The following is a 19,093-nucleotide window of genomic DNA, read 5'->3' on the forward strand; positions in this document are numbered from 1 at the left end:
GATTACATGCATCTCATTGTCTCGAGTCCAGTTTAACTGCCTTTCATGCCTTCATGTAGGGCAGGATTTTTCATCTATATGGCTGAGTGTGCAACCCATACAATTCTGAATAATTAGAAAACACCCCCTAAAGCAGAACTACTATTTCCCAATTTAGCAAGAAAGGCTCAAATATATTTGTTAGTTGTTACCAATTCTGTGGATACTGAAAGACGTGTTTCGTCATATGGACACGTTTTCACAGAGCAACGTCAATCCATGAAAGAAGACCGGGTTAACAAACTGACCATGCTGGAGTTTAACAGCAAAGTATAATGACAAGAACAGAGAGTGGATTTTATAAAACATAAGTAACTCTTATGGGCTTCTTATGCACAACTTTTTAAATTTTTTGTTATATTCAAATAACAAAACAAAGAAAAAATAAATAAACACAGCTTACATTTGTTACATAATCAATCAAATGCCCAGATTCCAGTAAATGGTTATAATACCTCTAATGTTTAGGGATCAGTGCTAGAAATGGGAAATCTATTAAAAAACAAACAAAAAACAGTATCTTCTCTCTTCTGTTGATGAAATATATATTTGTGCCTGTGAGATCCAGATATCCCAAAAAAAATTAAATCATTTTTTTACGTAGTGATTTGCGTAAAAGTGTACTGGTAAATTAAAACCTAGAACTAATATAGAAAAAACGGCTTTTTAAATTGCTGTTCTGCGTATTCACAGGGATGTAAGGGTTCAATAAATGTCAGTAGGGCAGCAGTGTGGAGTAGTGGTTAGGGCTCTGGACTCTTGACCGGAGGGTTGTGGGTTCAATCCCCAGTGGGGGAAACTGCTGTTGTACCCTTGAGCAAGGTACTTTACCTAGATTGCTCCAGTAAAAGCCCAACTGTATAAATGGGTAATTGTATGTAAAAATAATGTGATATCTGTATAATGTGAAATCTTGTAACAATTGTAAGTCGCCCTGGATAAGGGCGTCTGCTAAGAAATAAATAATAATAAAGTAGCCATCTACAGCGTTCTGTGTATTAATCTGATAATACGTACTTTGTAGTAATGGGATTAGCAATTCAAATGGTTAAAGTGATGATTGCTCATTACGTGGATTACTGTGGAGGTTATAGCGACATCTTGGGGCTGTAGGACTAAATTACAGGTTCAAGTAAACAAGCGGAAAACGCAGGGCCCTAACTATGATTATGTATGTATGTATGTATGTAGGTATGTATGTATGTATGTATCTATGTCAGTTGATTCTGTACATTCAAATAAAAAAAATAAATACAATTAGATATTAAAGAGTGTTAAAATAAACATTGACAGTGTCAGAAAACAAGTCCTGTAAGGTTTGATCAGTGGAAAGCAAGCTGATTTCCTTATAGCAAGGGAAAAGTGTAAACCGAAAGCAAAAAAGTTACCCAATGGCAGTTCCTGTTCTTGTATTGTGCCACTAGAGGTCAGTGTCGCCTAGGGACTAAGCCGACTGACAGCTACAAGAAGTAAGAGAAGAGATGTAGTCACTTTACTGCAAACATTTTCAGTGGGTCTCTGGCAATTCAGAGGAGTAGTGATAAATCAGAACAGGCAAGTTATCTTGTCCTGTCGACATTTTCAATTACATTGCATCTGTGGGAAGAGATGTTCATAGCATCGGATTTTAAACTGTCGTCCTACTTCGGGGAGCTACACGGTTAATCCATGTCCAAGAGGCCACCAAGTAATGCTTTTGACACAGTTCTACTGAATGCGTAGCGTGGGAACAAGGTATTATTGGAGTGGAGGGGTGGGAGAACACTCGGCTGTTTCTACTCGCATATGGTTCACTTCTTCCCAGAATCTCTCTTTGAAGTGCTTTGTGTGCCCTTTCCCAACCTTGCAAGGAATTCCATGCCGCAGCTCTCAAAAGCGTTTGTTGGATTCGCTCCAGACAAAAAGAACTTGTTGATGCAGACTGAGATTTTTCACAAAGGAGAGTACTGTGCAGGAAAAGCCTGTGTGGCAGTGTGCTAATTGTAAGTAGAAAGCTTATCAAAGCCTGCGGTTACCTGAGGGAGACAGCGCCCCTACTGAGTTTGACAGGCTTTGGTTTGACCTGCAGTCCAGTACAAATATAAACATGTAATTCAACAGCAATGACCCATTACATTAAGAACCTAAGGAAACCTGCTGTACCCTTGACCAACACCATCAGCCCATAGTCTTCAAGAAAAAAAGCAGACAGACACATTCATGTCCCTGTAGATTACTCCCAATGCACTTCCAATTTAAAACCTGAAGGTTCATTGTGTTCATCATTTGCACAGGGTGGTGTTGTCCATTTTTAAAAAGCGAACGTGCATCTTGGTCTCAATGTCGATGCCAGTCCACATCTAAAGAAAGAAGACAGATTTATCTAGTGTGCTGTAAACTGTGCTGTGCTGCGGTACCTTCTGCTTCACTATCACTCCACACTGTAAACTGTGCTGTGCTGCGGCACCTTCTGCTTCACTATCACTCCACACTGTAAACTGTGCTGTACTGCGGCACCTTCCGCTTCACTATCACTCCACACTGTAAACTGTGCTGTGCTGCGTTAACTTCCGCTTCACTATCACTCCACACTGTAAACTGTGCTGTGCTGCGGCACCTTCTGCTTCACTATCACTCCACACTGTAAACTGTGCTGTGCTGCGGTCCCTTCCGCTTCACTATCACTCCACACTGTAAACTGTGCTGTGCTGCGGTACCTTCCGCTTCACTATCACTCCACACTGTAAACTGTGCTGTGCTGCGGCACCTTCTGCTTCACTATCACTCCACACTGTAAACTGTGCTGTGCTGCGGTCCCTTCCGCTTCACTATCACTCCACACTGTAAACTGTGCTGTGCTGCGGTACCTTCCGCTTCACTATCACTCCACACTGTAAACTGTGCTGTGCTGCGGCACCTTCTGCTTCACTATCACTCCACACTGTAAACTGTGCTGTGCTGCGGTACCTTCCGCTTCACTATCACTCCACACTGTAAACTGTGCTGTGCTGCGGTACCTTCCACTCCACTCTGGAACACCATGCTACATGAAACTCCATGGGCTATACCAGAGTGATCTAATGGAGGAGGGCACTTTGTCTTGTACAGTGCATACAGTATGAAACTTTTTTTTTTGTATGTTGAAGTATGAGAGGAACCATTTTTTGTAGAAGGGTTCTATCATTAAATATTGCCTAATTAAGTCTGCTGCACAGCTTTAGTCAAGGATTTAATCCATTCATTTTGACAAATAGGTTCTCATTTCTGAAACCCGAGCTCTCTACGTTGCAATTCAGTTAAATACCCTGAGAAACGAAGAGTGAATAACAAACCTTTAGAAAGTCCTGAAAGGTAATTCCTTCATAGACTTGGTCTGGCTCCTAAAGGGGGGGGGGGGGAGAGAGATTTACAAATCAAATATTCCATTGCCTGATTTACACAATGATTAACACCTGTGCACTAAAGGGACATTGTTTGATATTCATAAGCTTAGAATAATGATGATATACTTACACTGCTACCCTGGTTAGGTGGCTCTTGTGTGATTTTCACAATGTAAGCACACCTATTGCTTGGTTAATTCACAACCACTTGTATCAAATAGAGTGACTTTAAATGAGTTGCTGTGATATTGTACACAAATAAAGTTCTGATGAGTACTACATGTTGATAATGATAATTATTTATATATATATATATATATATATATATAAAACACAGAAGGTACTCTACCATTTGTCCCATGCAGATTGTTGCAGCTTCTAACATAGCAGCGTCTGCAATGGCTGCAGATTCATTTCCTATTTGGGGGTTTTGGGACAAGAGCTCATAAACAACCTACAAAACACAAGACAGATGGGTGAGAGCTGATAAACATTATACCGCACAGTAACAGACAAACCCTGTGCTGCAGCCATGTCACTTACTGGATCTGGAGCTAGATTTGTAAAGAATGAATCATTTACAGTATGTGGGTGGCTGGGTATATCAACAGAACTTGACATTGGCAATGCACACAGTAAAGCAGCTACTGTGCCAGTACAGCACAAGGTCAGAGATGCTTTTCTACTGCCACGTTTCATAGTGAAACTCTCACAATTCTGTCAAAGCAGCAGACAGAGCGAGAGTACCACACAAGAAAACTTTGCATAGCTCTGCAGCACATAAACCAACTTTCCAGCTAGGATTAGCATGCTCGGGATAGCTCCAGTTCTGAATGCAAATGAAGTGTCTGACCATTGGTAGGGGTATGTTACTTTCTTTACATGATATATAGGTAAAGGCAATAAAGGTGTGTATCATTTGTATCGTGACCTGCATATCGCGATACATATCACATCGTGAAATCAGTGTATTGTCACACCCCTAACGATAAGCACACCCTTGAAAACCAGGCTGTGTTATTCGTACGATTTCCCCCAGATAAATCAATGAGTGAATCTGTATCTGAACCCAGGGACGTGCAAATGAGGAAACCTCATGAGGTACTTTATCAGATGGAATCGTACGTGTCTGTATTCTTCCAGGCTGATCTTTCCGTCGTTGTCCAAGTCGTACATGTTAAAGAGGACTGTGGAGAGACAAAAGGAAGCAGAAACTAGAATCCTCTTTAATTGCACAGCAATTCCTAAAGGCGTTTGCATTGGTTAAGCAGTGACCGCTGCTTATACAGCGGTGATATTACTGTGTGATGAGCATATATTCTGGCCCCACACATCATTCCTTACACTGCAGTTTCTCCAGTCTCAGTTGCTCCCTCTGTTCCTCGGTCATGCGGAGCTTCAGCGGTCTGAAGTGTGACATGACGGTCAGGAACTGCTCGAAGCCGATCTCCTGCACAGTGCCCTGCGGGGAATCCTTATCGAAGTTCCTGCAGAGACCACACTCCAGGTTATTCACCGGCTTATCATTTCACCTGTTTTTTTTTTTCTCTCATTTAGACTGTGCTCCTTTTGTCACGACCATGTCACAGTGTGGAAGGTGCATGTCATCGCAGTAGACTCGTCTGTATAAAACAACTTTTAATAAATAAATCAGAAAACTTAGGAAGCTTTAAACACCCCACAGGGGTAACGTTACTGTAGAAGTGTTTTTTAAACAATAGTAGAATAGCTGCATTAACAAATAAAATGTATCAACTGGGTACAAAAGATCACTTATTGAACGGACAACTCCCTTCTTGAAAGCACTGCGAGTCTATGAATTAACAGCCATGGCTTTCCCGTTTAACTAAACAAATGTCAGTACCAGTACCAAACCTTCCACCCACTGAATAAATAAAGGCTGATACTGACTGTGGGAGCCTGAATGCTTTTTATATGTTCATGTTTATAAAGAAATATCAGTAAGATGAAACAGATCTGTACTTGCCTTTCCAGAAACAGGTTTTGGCACAAAAATAATCAATGTAATGAATTATTTTATGATTAGTTTAAGGGAAGAGGATGGGATACATCTCCCAGTTACACAGCGTCTCAACTCACCGTTTGTCAAAGAAAGCAGCGACGATTTGGGTTCGGATGGGGTTGCACTCCAGATCAGGTATGCCGTAAAGGTGCTCTCGTCTGCCAGGTAAAAAGTGATTGAGGTATGAAGGCATCAAACCAAGCAGGTTAATCACAGTAGAAACTGCCCCTGAAGTGTCATTTCAAATTGCAAAATTGGCACCGTTTCTAAATTCTGAAGTAATTCATTTTGAATTCAGAACTCCTGTGGTATTCGGCTGGAATTCATTATGAATTTGCGGTCATTATTTCAAAGAGTTTCCCTAATTTTCTGACAGTAATAAAAATATATAGAGAGCAGTTTCTTATCAGTTCTACATGGCTACAGTGTGCCTTTACAAGGTGTTGAGAACCCCACACCTCAATACCAAGCTCTCCACACACTTTACATTCACAAATACGAAGGAGAAAACGTACTGGAGAGTGTCCTCGTCCCTGCTCAGCTGCTTAAATCTTCTGTGCAGAATCTCCACTTGCTCCACCGAGACTGCGAATTAAAACCAATGAACAGAGTTTGTGAACGAACACTGTAGAGGAAAAGCAGGATCTCCTTTCGTTTCATGGTCATCTGATTCATACCATCGTGAAACCTTTTGATCTATAAGCGAGTCGGAGCCAAAAGATGGTTTGTGTCTGCTTAGCTAGAGATTGCCTCCATTGAGTTCAAAGGCATGGAATCCGACGAGACACGTGAACTTACATTCATAAAAGACTTCAGCCTAAGTGACGCTCTGTAAGAGACCTCTGCATTGTGGTGTGGCATTGTTTCTGTGAGGGGCATTTTGCAATGACATTGTTCCATTAATAAAAGACAACACACACATGTTCCTGCTGCCCTTTAGAAAATACAGAAAGCACAAGAAAGAATTTGATTTAAAATTCAATTTTATAATAACTGGGGTGTTCAATTACCTTTGCTAAATGACTTACTGCTCCCACCATTTAAACCATATGCAGTAATGTCCTTTTTGCTCCTATTGTATTTTTCCTAATTATATACTGTACTGTGCGTTCGTAGTTTGTTTTTTAAAACCCCGGGCCCCACTATAGAACAGCAACATGTAATCTGTGATTCAAACCCCATGATTTGTGTCTCAAAAACCACCCTGCTTTTTTGTGGTCATTCCAAACACCTCTAAGCATTTTGGAAGAGGAAACATAAAGAAAAGCTGATTGTTGGAGGCTTGTTCAATCAAGAAGGTTTTCCACGTAGATTAAAACAGGCACCTGTCAAACTTGCGTAGCAGAAAGAAAGCTCTGCCACCCAAGATACTGCTGCTTATAGAATGAGTGCGTACATCGCTGAAGGATGCAGTTTGAGTGTGTCTTGTCGATAATGCTGCAGGGAATTTCAGCAGCCCTGTCGTTTGCAGCTTTCAATCAGTTAAGATTTCATCTCAGAAACATCGCATTCTGGTATTACTGGAAACTTTACTAATCTTTACTGTCCTCCCACTCTTAAACCACTAGCACTGTTCAGATTTGTAATTAGTGTGTGATAGAACAATATGGGTGAGGCGCCTGTTAATCACAGGGCTGGGGTTAAATATCACCCCACAGATTGCACGCCTCTCGGCACGGATTTGGCTTGGTATCTGTTTGCTAAAGTTATTGTGCAAGTGACACCAAAGAAAGGTGTGATGTTTTTTTAATAACTTCCCTGCCTATGTCATATTACTGGGAAGGACGAAGGCATATCGAATTATGTTGTACGTTTTAATTGAAATTGTCTTCCAATGACTGAGGTGTTTGAAGACCACTTGTAAATGTGGAAGCATAGCCATATAATGTACCCTTGTTTCGTATCTCTTGATTTGAACGTGTATTTTCATATCAGCATCAGGCACAACAGAAAGTGAAGTGGTAGTAGCTTGCTATGTCATCTTTTTACTTTACTGGCGTCTTGTAAGATAAACCAATGCAAAGAAAACAACAGGACTTCTTTATTGAAGACACAGGCGAGGGTCTGAGCATGTGGGGGCAGCAGCAAGAATAACTATTTGATTGCACTTAGCGAAGACTGAATCAGTTAAAAGCCAAGTCAAACTGTTGCGCTAAGTACCGTTTCTAAAACGTTACTGAGATAATCATAAGCAAGGAGCGTTCTTGTAGCTACAGCACACGTGTGTGTATTTTTACTTGAGAAGAAGTCTTTTATAAGGGAAGTCACTTTGGATTTGCACAGGTTATTGGATTATGCGAACGTCATAGTAAACTGCAGTTAAACATACTAAAGTTTTAATTCGCTGTTACTTAGTCTGACATTACAATCAGGTTCCTTTATAAAAAAAATATGGGAGTCATTGTCATGTTTTCTCCGATGATGTTTTTTCCAGTAAATGCAAATAGTCAGAACATCACCGGGGAATCACAGTCAAATAAGATGGTCTGTTTTGAATGAGCAGGTGGAAGAGTGCGATGTGTACACCACCATATCCGTACTGCACCATTCCACAGTATAGTAAGGTTTGTGTGGAATGACGTAATCACAAGCTATATGAAGCGCGATAGGTGAATATAAACCCATTGTTTAATTAACGTTAGAATCTCAGGGTGGTATTTTACAAGGAGCTTTAAAGTTGGGTGGGGACTGGGGACGGGGGACGGAGACATTACAACTACAGAGCTAAGCTGTCCCACAGGGGTATGTAAACAAACAGGACTGTCAACATGTTAGATAAAGCAGAGGGGTACAGAATGCTACATGAGGAGGTTGCAAACAGACATCAAGGAATTCTCTTTTACTGTGAACATGATTGCGGCACACTGAAGGAGGTTTGGGAACACAGAGGGTTTGACTGTGCAGAGAGTGATTTGTTACGTGACAGGGAGTCCAGGATTGGACCTTGACATGCCCATTATCTCGTTAAGATTCCAGCACAGTGCTGAAGGAAGAACAGCCAGCTAATTGCGCATCCTCAGCAGGACTGCGAGCTAAGCCTATCCATTAAGAAATCTGATTTGCAGCTGACGAGAAAAGTGGTCTGACGACGATCCCTTCAAATATTTGACAAGCTCATAAATATTATTTCTTTCTTAGCAGACGCCCTTATCCAGGGGGACTTACAATTGTTACAAGATATCACATTATTTTTTACATACAATTATAGTATTCTTTACACATTATTTTTACATACAATTACCCATTTATACAGTTGGGTTTTTACTGGAGCAATCTAGATAAAGTACCTTGCTCAAGGGTACAGCAGCAGTGTCCCCCACCTGGGATTGAACCCACGACCCTCGGGTCAAGAGTCCAGAGCCCTAACCACTACTCCACACTCCTGCAACACACTCGTTTGAGGTTTTAGGCAGAACGTTTTTTTTATTTACAATATTTACAAAGTGTGCTAATCGGTTTATGATTATTATACCAGTTTAACCCTTTACTGCCTGGGGTATGTTCACATAGTTATCTTACTTTAAAGCAAAGGACTGTATGCATGTATTCACACTGGCTTTGCGTGATTGCATATATATATATATTTCAGTTGCACATCACTTTAAAGAACTTCAAGGCTTGTACCAGGTACGTATTTGTTTGCTAACTTTCCTGGTCTTGTCTTTACCCGCAGCATTAACCACTGGTGCTTCCTTTACAGTGATAGGATGCTGCTGTATTCAGAACTTCCTCTTTGAAATACGTGCAAAAAGAATGTGGTTGAAGCTGATTCGTCACTTTTTACACCCCATTCCAAAGAGAAACCCAATCTTCCATTCCCCTGATCCCCTGAATGCTTGTGAGACTGAAGGTAAAGAGCAAACGAATTAGTAACTGGCGACCTACACAAGGATCTGCATAAATAACTGAAAAGCTGCTACATAAAAGGAGCCCATCTTCACAAGACTGAACCCTTTGTTATGCAAATGAAATACCTCACATTTGATCGAGGGCTGATTACAGGCACCAAATGCACAAGGAAATGAAGGTTTGTACGAATGCCAAGGAGAATTTTCTATGCCAACTTTCCGTAAGGAACCAGAGGCAATACTACAACTGTGCTGTCCGTGGTCACTCCACACTCTATTGACAGTGATATGGCAGGTGTTTCAAATCGTGTTTTCTTCTTCCCCCAAACTCTGTACTTCTCTAATTGCAACTACACCCGGAGGCAACTTCCAGAAATCTATTAGGAAACCCTATCAAGATTTGCCAACTGTTTTAATGTTACTGTAAAACGAACATTGCTGCGGGACACTGCAGTTATTTAGAGTGCTGGTGCCCGGCTGTATTGCTGTTTTATTCTGTAATTGTTCAATCCTACATATACGTGGAATATTGAAATTATGATCATCTCTCCAATAAATTAGGTACATTGGAGGCGCGCTTAATGGGTGTTACTGTACTTATTCATAGTCAAAGAAAGATATACTGCTGTGCAGTCGGTGGAAACAATACACTAGCAAAGTAAATAGGAGGTCAGATAAAGGATAGAAATTAAAAACGAACAATAATATATGTGTTGTACTTACAGCCCGTCTTGTCGGCGAGGTGGCGTATGTCATCGGGTCTAGAATGAAACGCTCCCATCACTACCTATACAGCAAACGTCTTCAGAAATATTTGTTATCGTTTGTTAGTTTGATTGCTCTTGAATAATTGAAAATAATGCCACCTGCGTTTACTTTGCGGAGTTATAAAATCATTTAAAGAGCTATCGTCGAAGAGCGCTTTCCTTCAGTGCGATGGTACTATAGTGTATGTGCTGCAGGAGGTGAACCTCGCTTCCCCTCTCTTGTAATTTCAGTACTGGAGGAGGCTTGAATTATTTAGGACGGCTTCCCCAGGGCCCTAAAGCTCTCTGTCATTTGGGAACAGTATGGTCTTTGTAGTTTGTATACTACTACTACTAATGTATACAAGTCCGATAAAAAGAACTACTGAAACTGGGCAAAGACCTGACATGCTGTATTACCAGGCATCATGGACCATATATATATATAATACTATAAGAATCATCTGGCTCTACTATGATGACGTCATAGTTTAACTGAATCCAGTATAGAGTACATGTATATTCCCCATGTAACTCACATGACTCTCTGATATTGTCAGATTTTAGAAGCTTCAGTGGGCTACTGTAAGCGCGATCCCCTAGGAGAATTCGATTGAAAAACAACTTGTTTCATTGTAATGCTGACTCGTTTCCTTTAAGAAGAAACGAATGGACTAATTATAATGATCACCCATTCATTATATACAAACGAATAATTACCTTTGTTGGAACAAAAATGAAAATGAAGAATTTAAAAGACATGCAGTGAGAGCTGCTCCTCTTCTTGCAACAGGACAGAGCAGTACAATGCAAAGTAATGTGCCTGGAAAGGATGGGTGTGTTACATATGGCAGGAGGTGTACGCCACGGTGTGCCAGTCTGGATTAATAAAGCGCTGCACCTGCTTGCCTTCAATGCTGATTGACAAACACATCATTTCACCAGGATGGTAATTACGGGTATTCAATCTGTCGTGAGCTGTTCCTCCCTCTCGTTCCACCCCAGCATGCTTAGCCTATTTCAACACCTAGCAGGTTAGCACAATAACATTTGAACCTATGAAACTATAGCTACAGTACTTGTTTATGATGGTCTGCTGTTAACAACTAGAGGCAGACTCACAGGCAGTTTAACTATTTCCTTGCAAACAAGGATTTTTTCCCTGCCTTAAAATGCTGAAAACTCCAGAGTATTTATTTTGCATTAAATTTCTATTGTTGGATAAAAAAAACATTTCATTAATCCGCTACGCCATTGAATGTATCTGCTGCGATTTATGGGTTTTTTTTTTTGCAATATTTGATCTACTTTAGTTCCTTTTTGTGCCACCTAGTGGTAACTTTATTTCATGGTATAATATCTCATAATAATATAAAAACCTTTTAAATATTGTTTTAGATAAGACTTTCAAATACTTTACTCAGCCAGCGCTGGGGTTACGTTATCAACAGCCAAAGTTATTTTACAAAGCTTTTTAGTTCATAATAGCAATGATACATTATCTGCTGAAGAGCTGACCTTTGCATTCTTTGAGAAACATGCAAACAGTACTCAACAGCCTCCTTTGTATTTACTGCAGGTTTTAATTGAAGATTGAAGAGAAACAAATCACCTCCAACATCAAAGGAGAAAGAAACATTTTAAAAGTGTCTTTTCATAAGTGCAGGTACTGGAGAAGGACTTGCCGAGGTAACTTTATCAAAACCGTTCCATGAACAGGGTAAAGGGGAGAGGTTGTCATGTGGTTACAACATAAAAATGGTTCTTGGCACTGAGTCGTTGGCAAGTTGCGTGTCAGTCTTGGCTAGCAGAGCAGCCCGAGTCAGTGGCTCTGACTCTTCACTGCAGGGTGCATCTGTGGCTCTGCTGGTCCCTCCTGCTCAGAGCCGGTGGACAGGGTGCTGTAGAGCTCCTGTGTTATCCTAGTGGTGTGAGCCAAGTCCTCGGGGTAGCAGATCTGCAGTTGCTCGTTATCCGTGTAGTGGGAGTCCCTGAATTCGGAAAAGTAGCGTCCCACCTCGGGATGGGAGATTTCCAGCGGCGAGGGGTGAAGCTCTAGGTTGTCTAGGAGAGAAGAAATGAAAGAGTGAATGTCCGATAGTAACAGAAGAGAAGGGAGGCATCAGTCTTTACTGTGGAAGCAGTACTGAAACAGAAGAGCACTATGTAATTATTTTGGTACAGAGGAACGCACTCCCACCCTGTGCCGCGTATCGGGAGGTGCCGTCTGGGACCAGCACGTTGTAGAAGGGCTGGTTGGGTCCGTTTGGCAGCTGGTGAACCCTCATGGTGGTAATCCACTCCAGACCCATGGTGCACTTGGCATCCCAGCCGTAAACCACACAGTTATAACCAGACCTGGGGAGGAGAGCAGCGGGAGACTCAGGATGACTGCAGCAGGTAAACAGCACAGAGGACCACAGATACCTAACCAGGCGAGGAAGACAGCTAATTTTCACTAAACATTTTAAACTGAATTGGGGTTTTGCTCAGTTAAGTGACTGCTTAGGTAAATGTATATAAAAATATTTGTTTTGCTTATTGGTATACTGTATTTTATAAACTTATGAGAAGATACCCACAGTGACCAAGCTTCTAAAGTGACTACTTACAGTGGTTCCAGTGTGCGTGTAAAATAACACATTTACTGTAAGACCATCTACCAAGAGTGGCCCCTCTGATTACCCACGTTAGATTTTTTTGCTCAAAAGAGCCAGCTGCCCAACATTTCAGTACGGTTCATACCCCTCTCAATGGAGCACGTAGAGGTAACAGACAGTGGAGGTATTCGTAGGACCTTGAAGACCAAGTTTCTAATTGATCTCACACGCACGCGCATGCGCACGCGCACACACACACGCACACACACCGTTTGTGTCTCATGATGAGCCCCGTGGAGTACTGCACCTCCCGGTTCTCCTTGTCACTTCTTCTCTTGACCTCAGGCTCAGCCGGGTGGCTCTTGTGCTGGATGTGCTCCAGGGTGTGCTGCACCAGGTAGCCCACAGCGCCGTGCTGAGACGGGTCCAGGGCCTGGATGTGCTGGAGAATATCCAGGACCTGTGGGGAGAGGAACAACATAACATCGCTCACCTGCCCTCACCCAGCAAGCCAGCTTCACCTCACCGATACGTACCTGGAGCAGGCCTTACCTTCTCAGGCCAGATCCCCAGGTGGAAGTACAGCCTGGCCTGCAGCAGCAGGTACTGGACGTTATCAGGGTTGATGGTGAGGTAGAGATCCAGTGAGTCCCTCAGCAGCTGGTAGGACTTCTCGCTGCCTTCTCTGCGGGAGAGCACAGCACAGGGGAAGTGGCCAGGGGTTCAGGAGGGAACCACCATATCTAATGTTTCATAATCTTCAGGACAGATGGATAAATAGCAAACTGATGTTAGTGGACGCCGTTACTTGCAGTGTACTCTGAGTGTGTAGGAATGGGTAAGTGCTGTAACTGCATATTTCATGGACCAGAGACGGAGCCTTCAGTCCGACAGTATGTCTCTCTTGTGGTGGGGTAGTGATATCGTTCACTGTACACTGTGTTCTAGGTTGAGCTGGTAAAACCTAGAACCCAGACCTCCAGGGTATTAGGCGATGACGCCACCTAGCCTCGTTCCCTGAATCTTTTCTGTGACCCTCACTCACCCTCGCTTGCCGATATTGAGGAGGTTTCCCACCATCCTCAGCAGCATCTCCTCGGTGCTGACCGCGCTGTAATAGTCCGATGTCACCTGGTGGCCAATCAGGTACTCGCATTCCTTCGCCGTCAGCTGCTTGCCTTTCCCGAAGGCGTCAATGTAAACGTAATCATAGATATCCGAACTCCTGGAGACAAAAATAAAAGAAAAATAATGCAGCATTTGAAAACTACTTCACTGGCTAAAATAACCGTCTCTCTAGCAGAAACCCCACATTTGCACCCGTTGAGGATTATTGAAACTGGGACATCGTTTCTGCATGCATTTGTCCACTTTGGAAAGCAGACTGCCATGCCCACTGTAAATACGGCTCTGTGCCTGGTTTCCCTTACCGCTCGCTTCGTTGGCACCAGCGCAGCAGGAAGTGGTTGGGGAAGTTCACTGGCTCCAGTTTCACCCCCAGCTTCTTTGCCAGCGTCAGGTAGAGCACAGACAGGCTGATGGGAATACCTGTGCGCCGGGTCAGCACCTGGGAGAGAGGAAGACCTCTGTTAGGCTCAGGACAGCAGGTTCCACTGGAATTATAGACAGGTGTGGAGGTATATAATGAATGAGACCCATTCCACGTTAGGTTACAGCAACATTACGGACTCTGGAAATCACTCCTCAGGAAGCGTTTGGCTCTATAACTTTAAAAATATGTGTTACACCAAGTGTTCACAATGCAGGAGGGTGTGCTCCAAACTGGAACACATGGAACGTGGAATGAGCCATTAGAATTTCCTATCGAAAACGTTGAACTGACAGCCAAACCTCCACGACTCTGGAAGTAAAAGCTACCTAATGCTTACAGTCGAGGACCAAGCCAAAGCAAAATGAGCACCATGCCCACCAAAAGCGGCCAGGCGGGTGGACTCACCTGGTGCAGATAGGAGTTGAGAGGGTTGTAGTAGTCGCTCTCGTTTCCTTTGTACTGCAGCTGCTCATACAGGACGCTGTTCAGAGCACACACAACCTGCCTCTGCAGGACCAGGTCCTCCAGATCCTCATCTGAACACAGACCAGCGAGACAGACTCAGACACTGGGGAACTAGCTACACAGGGATGGAAATGAGGCTCCTGTTCATAGCAGTTTGATCCATTCCTGGTTTTACTGCGAGTTTAATGGGATACACCTGAGCTTGTTGTCTATACACTGCGGCTAATCAAGCACGTAGTAAAACCTGGAATGGGTGAAACTGCTATGCAATACGAGTCATATTTCCATTCCTATTGCAATGTATTATAAATTTGCATGGTTGCAGTTTTTGTGTGATTTTTCCATGGTTAAACTATGTATTTACCATACCTCTCTGAGGTTTCTAATGCTTACTTACACTTTACCATGCTTTCACTATGATATGCTATAGTAAACTTTTATAAAGGCTCTTCCAAATGTAACCATGGATCAGGGTAGGCAGATCCTCACCTGCCACTCTCAAGCTGGGGTGTGTTGGGTTTCTCATCTGCAGGGTCTTTTTGATCTTGGCAGTAATCTCCTCCAGCTGGGCTGAGATGCTCTCTAGGGAGATTTCTGCCAGCGGATTACAGTACTGGTCTATCAGGACAGCCCCTGGAGGAAGACAAAAGCACCATTTACCATACTGGGTGTCCAAAACCTGCACCACTTACCATACTGGGTGTCCAAAACCTGCTGTGTGTTTGCTTTTAAACCGCACAGGAAAATGCCACAGGACAACTGAAGACACTTTTTTTTTTTTTTTTTTTAATAAGACAGACACCCTTTCTCACTCTTCTTTAGGGCTAAAGTCCTCTCCCTCTCCCTGTCCTCCCACTCTGCACTGCCCAGACCAGACCTACCCTCCAGGGGGGAATGATGGTCTGGGGATCTCCCTAGGAAGCCCTTCAGGCTCTTCAGGACGTTTTGTTGTCGGAGGAAGTAAAGAATTTTCTTTGCATAGTACTTGAGTGTCAAGCTTTTCCTGAAGGCCAGAGAGAGAGAGAGAGAGAGAGAGAGAGAGAGAGAGAGAAAGACATGATCGAAGCCAGACCTTTTCCTCACATCCCTGCTTTTAAATCACTATTAGGGTTGTACATCACTGGTCTTTCTTTGTGTGCCCTCAAATGAACTGGCATTTGGATAATTTGATTGTGCCCCTATTTGTGTCTTGAAATGCCAGGAAAGGCAATATTTAGATATGCCATCATGTACAATAATCAAAATGGGGTCCTGTCACTACAAAACAAAAAACCAACACTTATTACTAACAGGTTATGACTATAATGAGGAGACATTGAAAAAGAGTCTAAAAACATGTCATTGAATTTATGATTAAGTTTCTTTTCGCAGTACTGAGTTCTGTTTTAGTTCTGGATGAAATGTGGCACTATTCTTCACAGCATGCTGTAGAAAAAGCATGCTCCCATCTCCAGCGTGGGGGTTACAGCAGTGGGGTGTGAGGGTGCTGAAGGAAGGGCTGAGCGCTCACCTCTTGTCAGAGTTCAGGATGGAGATCAGCTCGTCCTCACAGAAGTGCTCGGGGGCCCCCAGGGACTCAAGCTCCTTGAAGCTGTCCCCCAGAACCTGGCCAACGCAAGGCTGTGTCACAGATCACCGGATTAGTTCTGCAGGGCAAGCTCCGCGCGTCTCTACCCAGACACTCAAACAAAACCCACCGCCCCGTTTCACCCACACCAGTCATCAAGACATTGTGTTAACCATCCTCACACATCCATTCCTGATCCTCAATGAGATGCTTCAATTATCAGGGCTTGAAACTCACACTAGCCCTGCAGCCCGTCCTGGGTTTAAGAACTTTCCTTGTTTAGTTGGGTTACTGAAATGACAAGGTGCCAGGAGTTTGAACAATCAGGCCCCTGATAAATCCACTATGACCTGATCACAATTATCATTGCAGCATGAGTAAGAGTCTGTGGATTTACTAACGGGAGCAGCTATAAGTGAGGAAAAAGCATTCAACATTAAACTCCTGGTCATTTAAATAACAAACTTTGAAGGTAGTTCTGAATCCCTGGACTGGGTGCAGAGCTGTGCGCAATGCATAAAAAAGCACAGAAATCAGACAGAAAACTTACGACTTCCACAAAGAAGCGCTTGGAAAATGACTCGATGGTTTTTCGGATCTGCAGTCCCACGGATTGGCGTGTTTGGAACTCCTTCAGCCAATCACAGCACTCCAGCTGCCGGTAGTACTTCAGCAACCTAGGCCATCTAACAAGACAGGTCAGGGGTCAAACAGGTTCTGTGGGATTCATGTGGGCGGTCAAAGTGTATAGCTAGCACTAAAATAACATTTATGGAATCTGCACCACTTCAATTTGTTCTGTTGACTTGCCTCTGTAGTGACCACTCTATTGGGAGAAGTATTTTGTATGTTTCAGATTTTGATGGCAATCAACTGTTTTGGTATACAGGTATATCAATGATAATTGAAAACAATAATACACCTGTTAAGATTTTGTGCATGTTTTTTATTTTTATTTAAGTCACACAATTTGCAAAAGTGGCTATAGCCTGTGAAGTGTTAACTTGTCTAAATATGAAGATCTAGCCTAAAACTGTTTAGAATGATCGCATTTCCTCTCACTACGCTGGCGTGACTGATTACAGAATCAAACCAGGCAGTTCCTGTTACCTTTAAGGCTGCAGGGATGGCAATAAGACTCCCGTTGCACAACAGTTTGATCCATTCCTGGTTTTACCACGAGTTTAATAAGACACACCCGAGTTTGTTACCTAAACACTGTGGCTAATCCTTTGGATGTTTAATTGTGTTTTTGTTTGCAAATATTTCACAACGTTATAAATAAACTATTGCAGACCATAGAGGGAGTTTGAATTACAACACATAACATGATTAGGTATTAGCAAGCAGATTGTGACATCAATAAGAGGCATGGTTCAAGTGTGTGTAAATATAATATGAAGACAGTAACAACTCAAACTTCTATGCAACTGTTAATACCAACACAGCAATCCATCAGGGCGTATCCTACTTTCATATCTGCATCTGCTTGCTGCATCCCTGCAGCGAGTGATACATCGCTCAGTGATAAATGCATATATAGATGCACGAGCTTAAGCATTTAAATGACCACTGGCAGGAAAATGTAAAACCGTACTTCCAGAATGGGATAGAAGACAAAAAAATAAATAAATAAAAATGAAACAAAACACCAACAGCAATCAATGCCAGTTGCCAAGAATTACAGCAGAAATAAACATGTCTATGATTCACAGCCTCCTAGCAGTATATGGAAATGTGAATACAGCGGCACCTGTAACATGCAGTTCATATTTGCATTACTACTACAGATGATACAGTAATACCAGGTTGCATGGTTTTGTAATCGAGCAGTGTTTTCCTTTTTATATGATATAATACATCTAACAAGCTACTGCACTGGCAGCAGTATTATTATGGCATTGAGATCAGATTTCAGGGCTCCCTTAAGTAGACTATTTTCGCCGCAGAAATTAATAACAAAATTATGACAGATATTAGACACGAACATTCGCAAAACTCTCAAGGTCATAAATAACACACAGAGATGTAGCCTGTCCGTTGATTTGTGTAATAGTAAACAATCATTCTGAAAAGTGTCTGAACCTTACCAAAAATGTGAATTGACCAAAATGATATATTTTTGTTGCATCAGGAGAAACGTCAACAACAACAAAACCTCGCGTGCTTGTTCGCTGAGCGATCAAAGTTTGACAGCTGCATTGTTATCAAGCATTATTGTAACGACACGTCAGCGTTGATTTAGGTTTTAAAAACCAGTACCTGAGTTTATACTGGTGTTCCCAGACCTTCCCCCTGCCGTGACAGACATCGTGCAGACGCTTACAGCTGCAAGAGACGCTGGCTATGTCAAGGTAACTCAGAACAGGGGAGCACAGGATAAACTCGAGTAACTCTGCCGGCAGATCGGTCAGTTTCTTCCCTTGTGCATCAGAAATCTCCCCAGTAAATCCCAGGCACCCATCTCCGCCACACAACGCAGCCATCTTCCCTGAGCTGGATGACATCATGCAGCAGCCGCACTCCATTGAATGCTGTTATCTGTGTTATGAAGCAAGACAGCGCGGCTTCAAGGGACCATCTATAAGTGTGTAGGATTTTTCAGATGTGTGCATGTTAAAATAAATAAATAAATAAATAAATATGCAATTAGGGAAGTATAACCGAATGTTATTTATTGTTATTTAAAAAAAAAGGCTGCTAGAAATAACAAACTCTAATTTCACGGGCTGAAATATCTTTTTTTTTAAATCCTGCGTTGGTATGCTTCTACAACGCTTCCTGACACAGTTAGGAACCTGGTTTATGTGGCTGGTTGGCATAGAATTGGGCGGTACCGTTTGGAAATGATTGATGTTTACTCTAACAATGATATTTCAGTGTTTTACTAC

The 19,093-nt window shown here is 42.4% G+C and overlaps 2 protein-coding genes across 3 annotated transcripts; both read right to left on the reverse strand.

Annotated features, from left to right (window-relative positions):
- Positions 1–424: 424 nt before the first annotated feature.
- LOC117426925 (calcineurin B homologous protein 3-like) lies at positions 425–10,382 on the reverse strand. The gene is made up of 8 exons (XM_058994333.1): positions 9,996–10,382; positions 5,940–6,009; positions 5,502–5,582; positions 4,746–4,888; positions 4,527–4,588; positions 3,751–3,855; positions 3,351–3,398; positions 425–2,378 (listed from the first exon to the last, which is right to left on the reverse strand). The coding sequence occupies exons 1-8, from the start codon at positions 10,051–10,053 to the stop codon at positions 2,301–2,303; spliced, it is 645 nt and encodes a 214-aa protein (XP_058850316.1). The 5' UTR covers positions 10,054–10,382; the 3' UTR covers positions 425–2,300.
- Positions 10,383–11,581: 1,199 nt separating this feature from the next.
- On the reverse strand, positions 11,582–18,967 carry LOC131696577 (F-box only protein 21-like). 2 transcript variants are annotated; one of them, XM_058994335.1, is made up of 12 exons: positions 18,465–18,967; positions 16,753–16,888; positions 16,146–16,255; positions 15,517–15,638; positions 15,125–15,268; positions 14,576–14,706; positions 14,049–14,185; positions 13,664–13,843; positions 13,155–13,303; positions 12,888–13,116; positions 12,219–12,376; positions 11,582–12,082 (listed from the first exon to the last, which is right to left on the reverse strand). In XM_058994335.1, exons 1-12 carry the CDS (start codon positions 18,728–18,730, stop codon positions 11,841–11,843), a joined length of 2,004 nt encoding a protein of 667 aa, XP_058850318.1. In that variant the 5' UTR covers positions 18,731–18,967; the 3' UTR covers positions 11,582–11,840. The 2 variants fall into 2 exon arrangements, with proteins under 2 accessions (XP_058850318.1, XP_058850317.1); XM_058994334.1 differs by having other exon boundaries at positions 12,888–13,078; positions 13,171–13,303; positions 18,465–18,965.
- Positions 18,968–19,093: the final 126 nt, after the last annotated feature.

Source organism: Acipenser ruthenus, chromosome 21 (assembly GCF_902713425.1).
Source record: "Acipenser ruthenus chromosome 21, fAciRut3.2 maternal haplotype, whole genome shotgun sequence".
Lineage (NCBI taxonomy): Eukaryota > Metazoa > Chordata > Actinopteri > Acipenseriformes > Acipenseridae > Acipenser > Acipenser ruthenus.

What these genes read in the sequence shown, in the direction of transcription:
- LOC117426925 (XM_058994333.1), bottom strand. Translation starts at nt 10,053, where the DNA reads ATGGGAGCGTTTCATTCTAGACCCGATGACATACGCCACCTCGCCGAC. An exon ending in GCTGCTTTCTTTGACAAACG is followed by an intron (nt 4,889 to 5,501) that starts GTGAGTTGAGAC and finishes TGGTCTCTGCAG; the next exon opens with GAACTTCGATAAGGATTCCC. An exon ending in CCTTTCAGGACTTTCTAAAG is followed by an intron (nt 2,379 to 3,350) that starts GTTTGTTATTCA and finishes TTCTTTCTTTAG; the next exon opens with ATGTGGACTGGCATCGACAT.
- LOC131696577 (XM_058994335.1), bottom strand. Translation starts at nt 18,730, where the DNA reads ATGGAGTGCGGCTGCTGCATGATGTCATCCAGCTCAGGGAAGATGGCT. An exon ending in ATCCTGAACTCTGACAAGAG is followed by an intron (nt 15,639 to 16,145) that starts GTGAGCGCTCAG and finishes TCTGGCCTTCAG; the next exon opens with GAAAAGCTTGACACTCAAGT. An exon ending in CTCATCATGAGACACAAACG is followed by an intron (nt 12,377 to 12,887) that starts GTGTGTGTGCGT and finishes TCTCCTCCCCAG; the next exon opens with GTCTGGTTATAACTGTGTGG.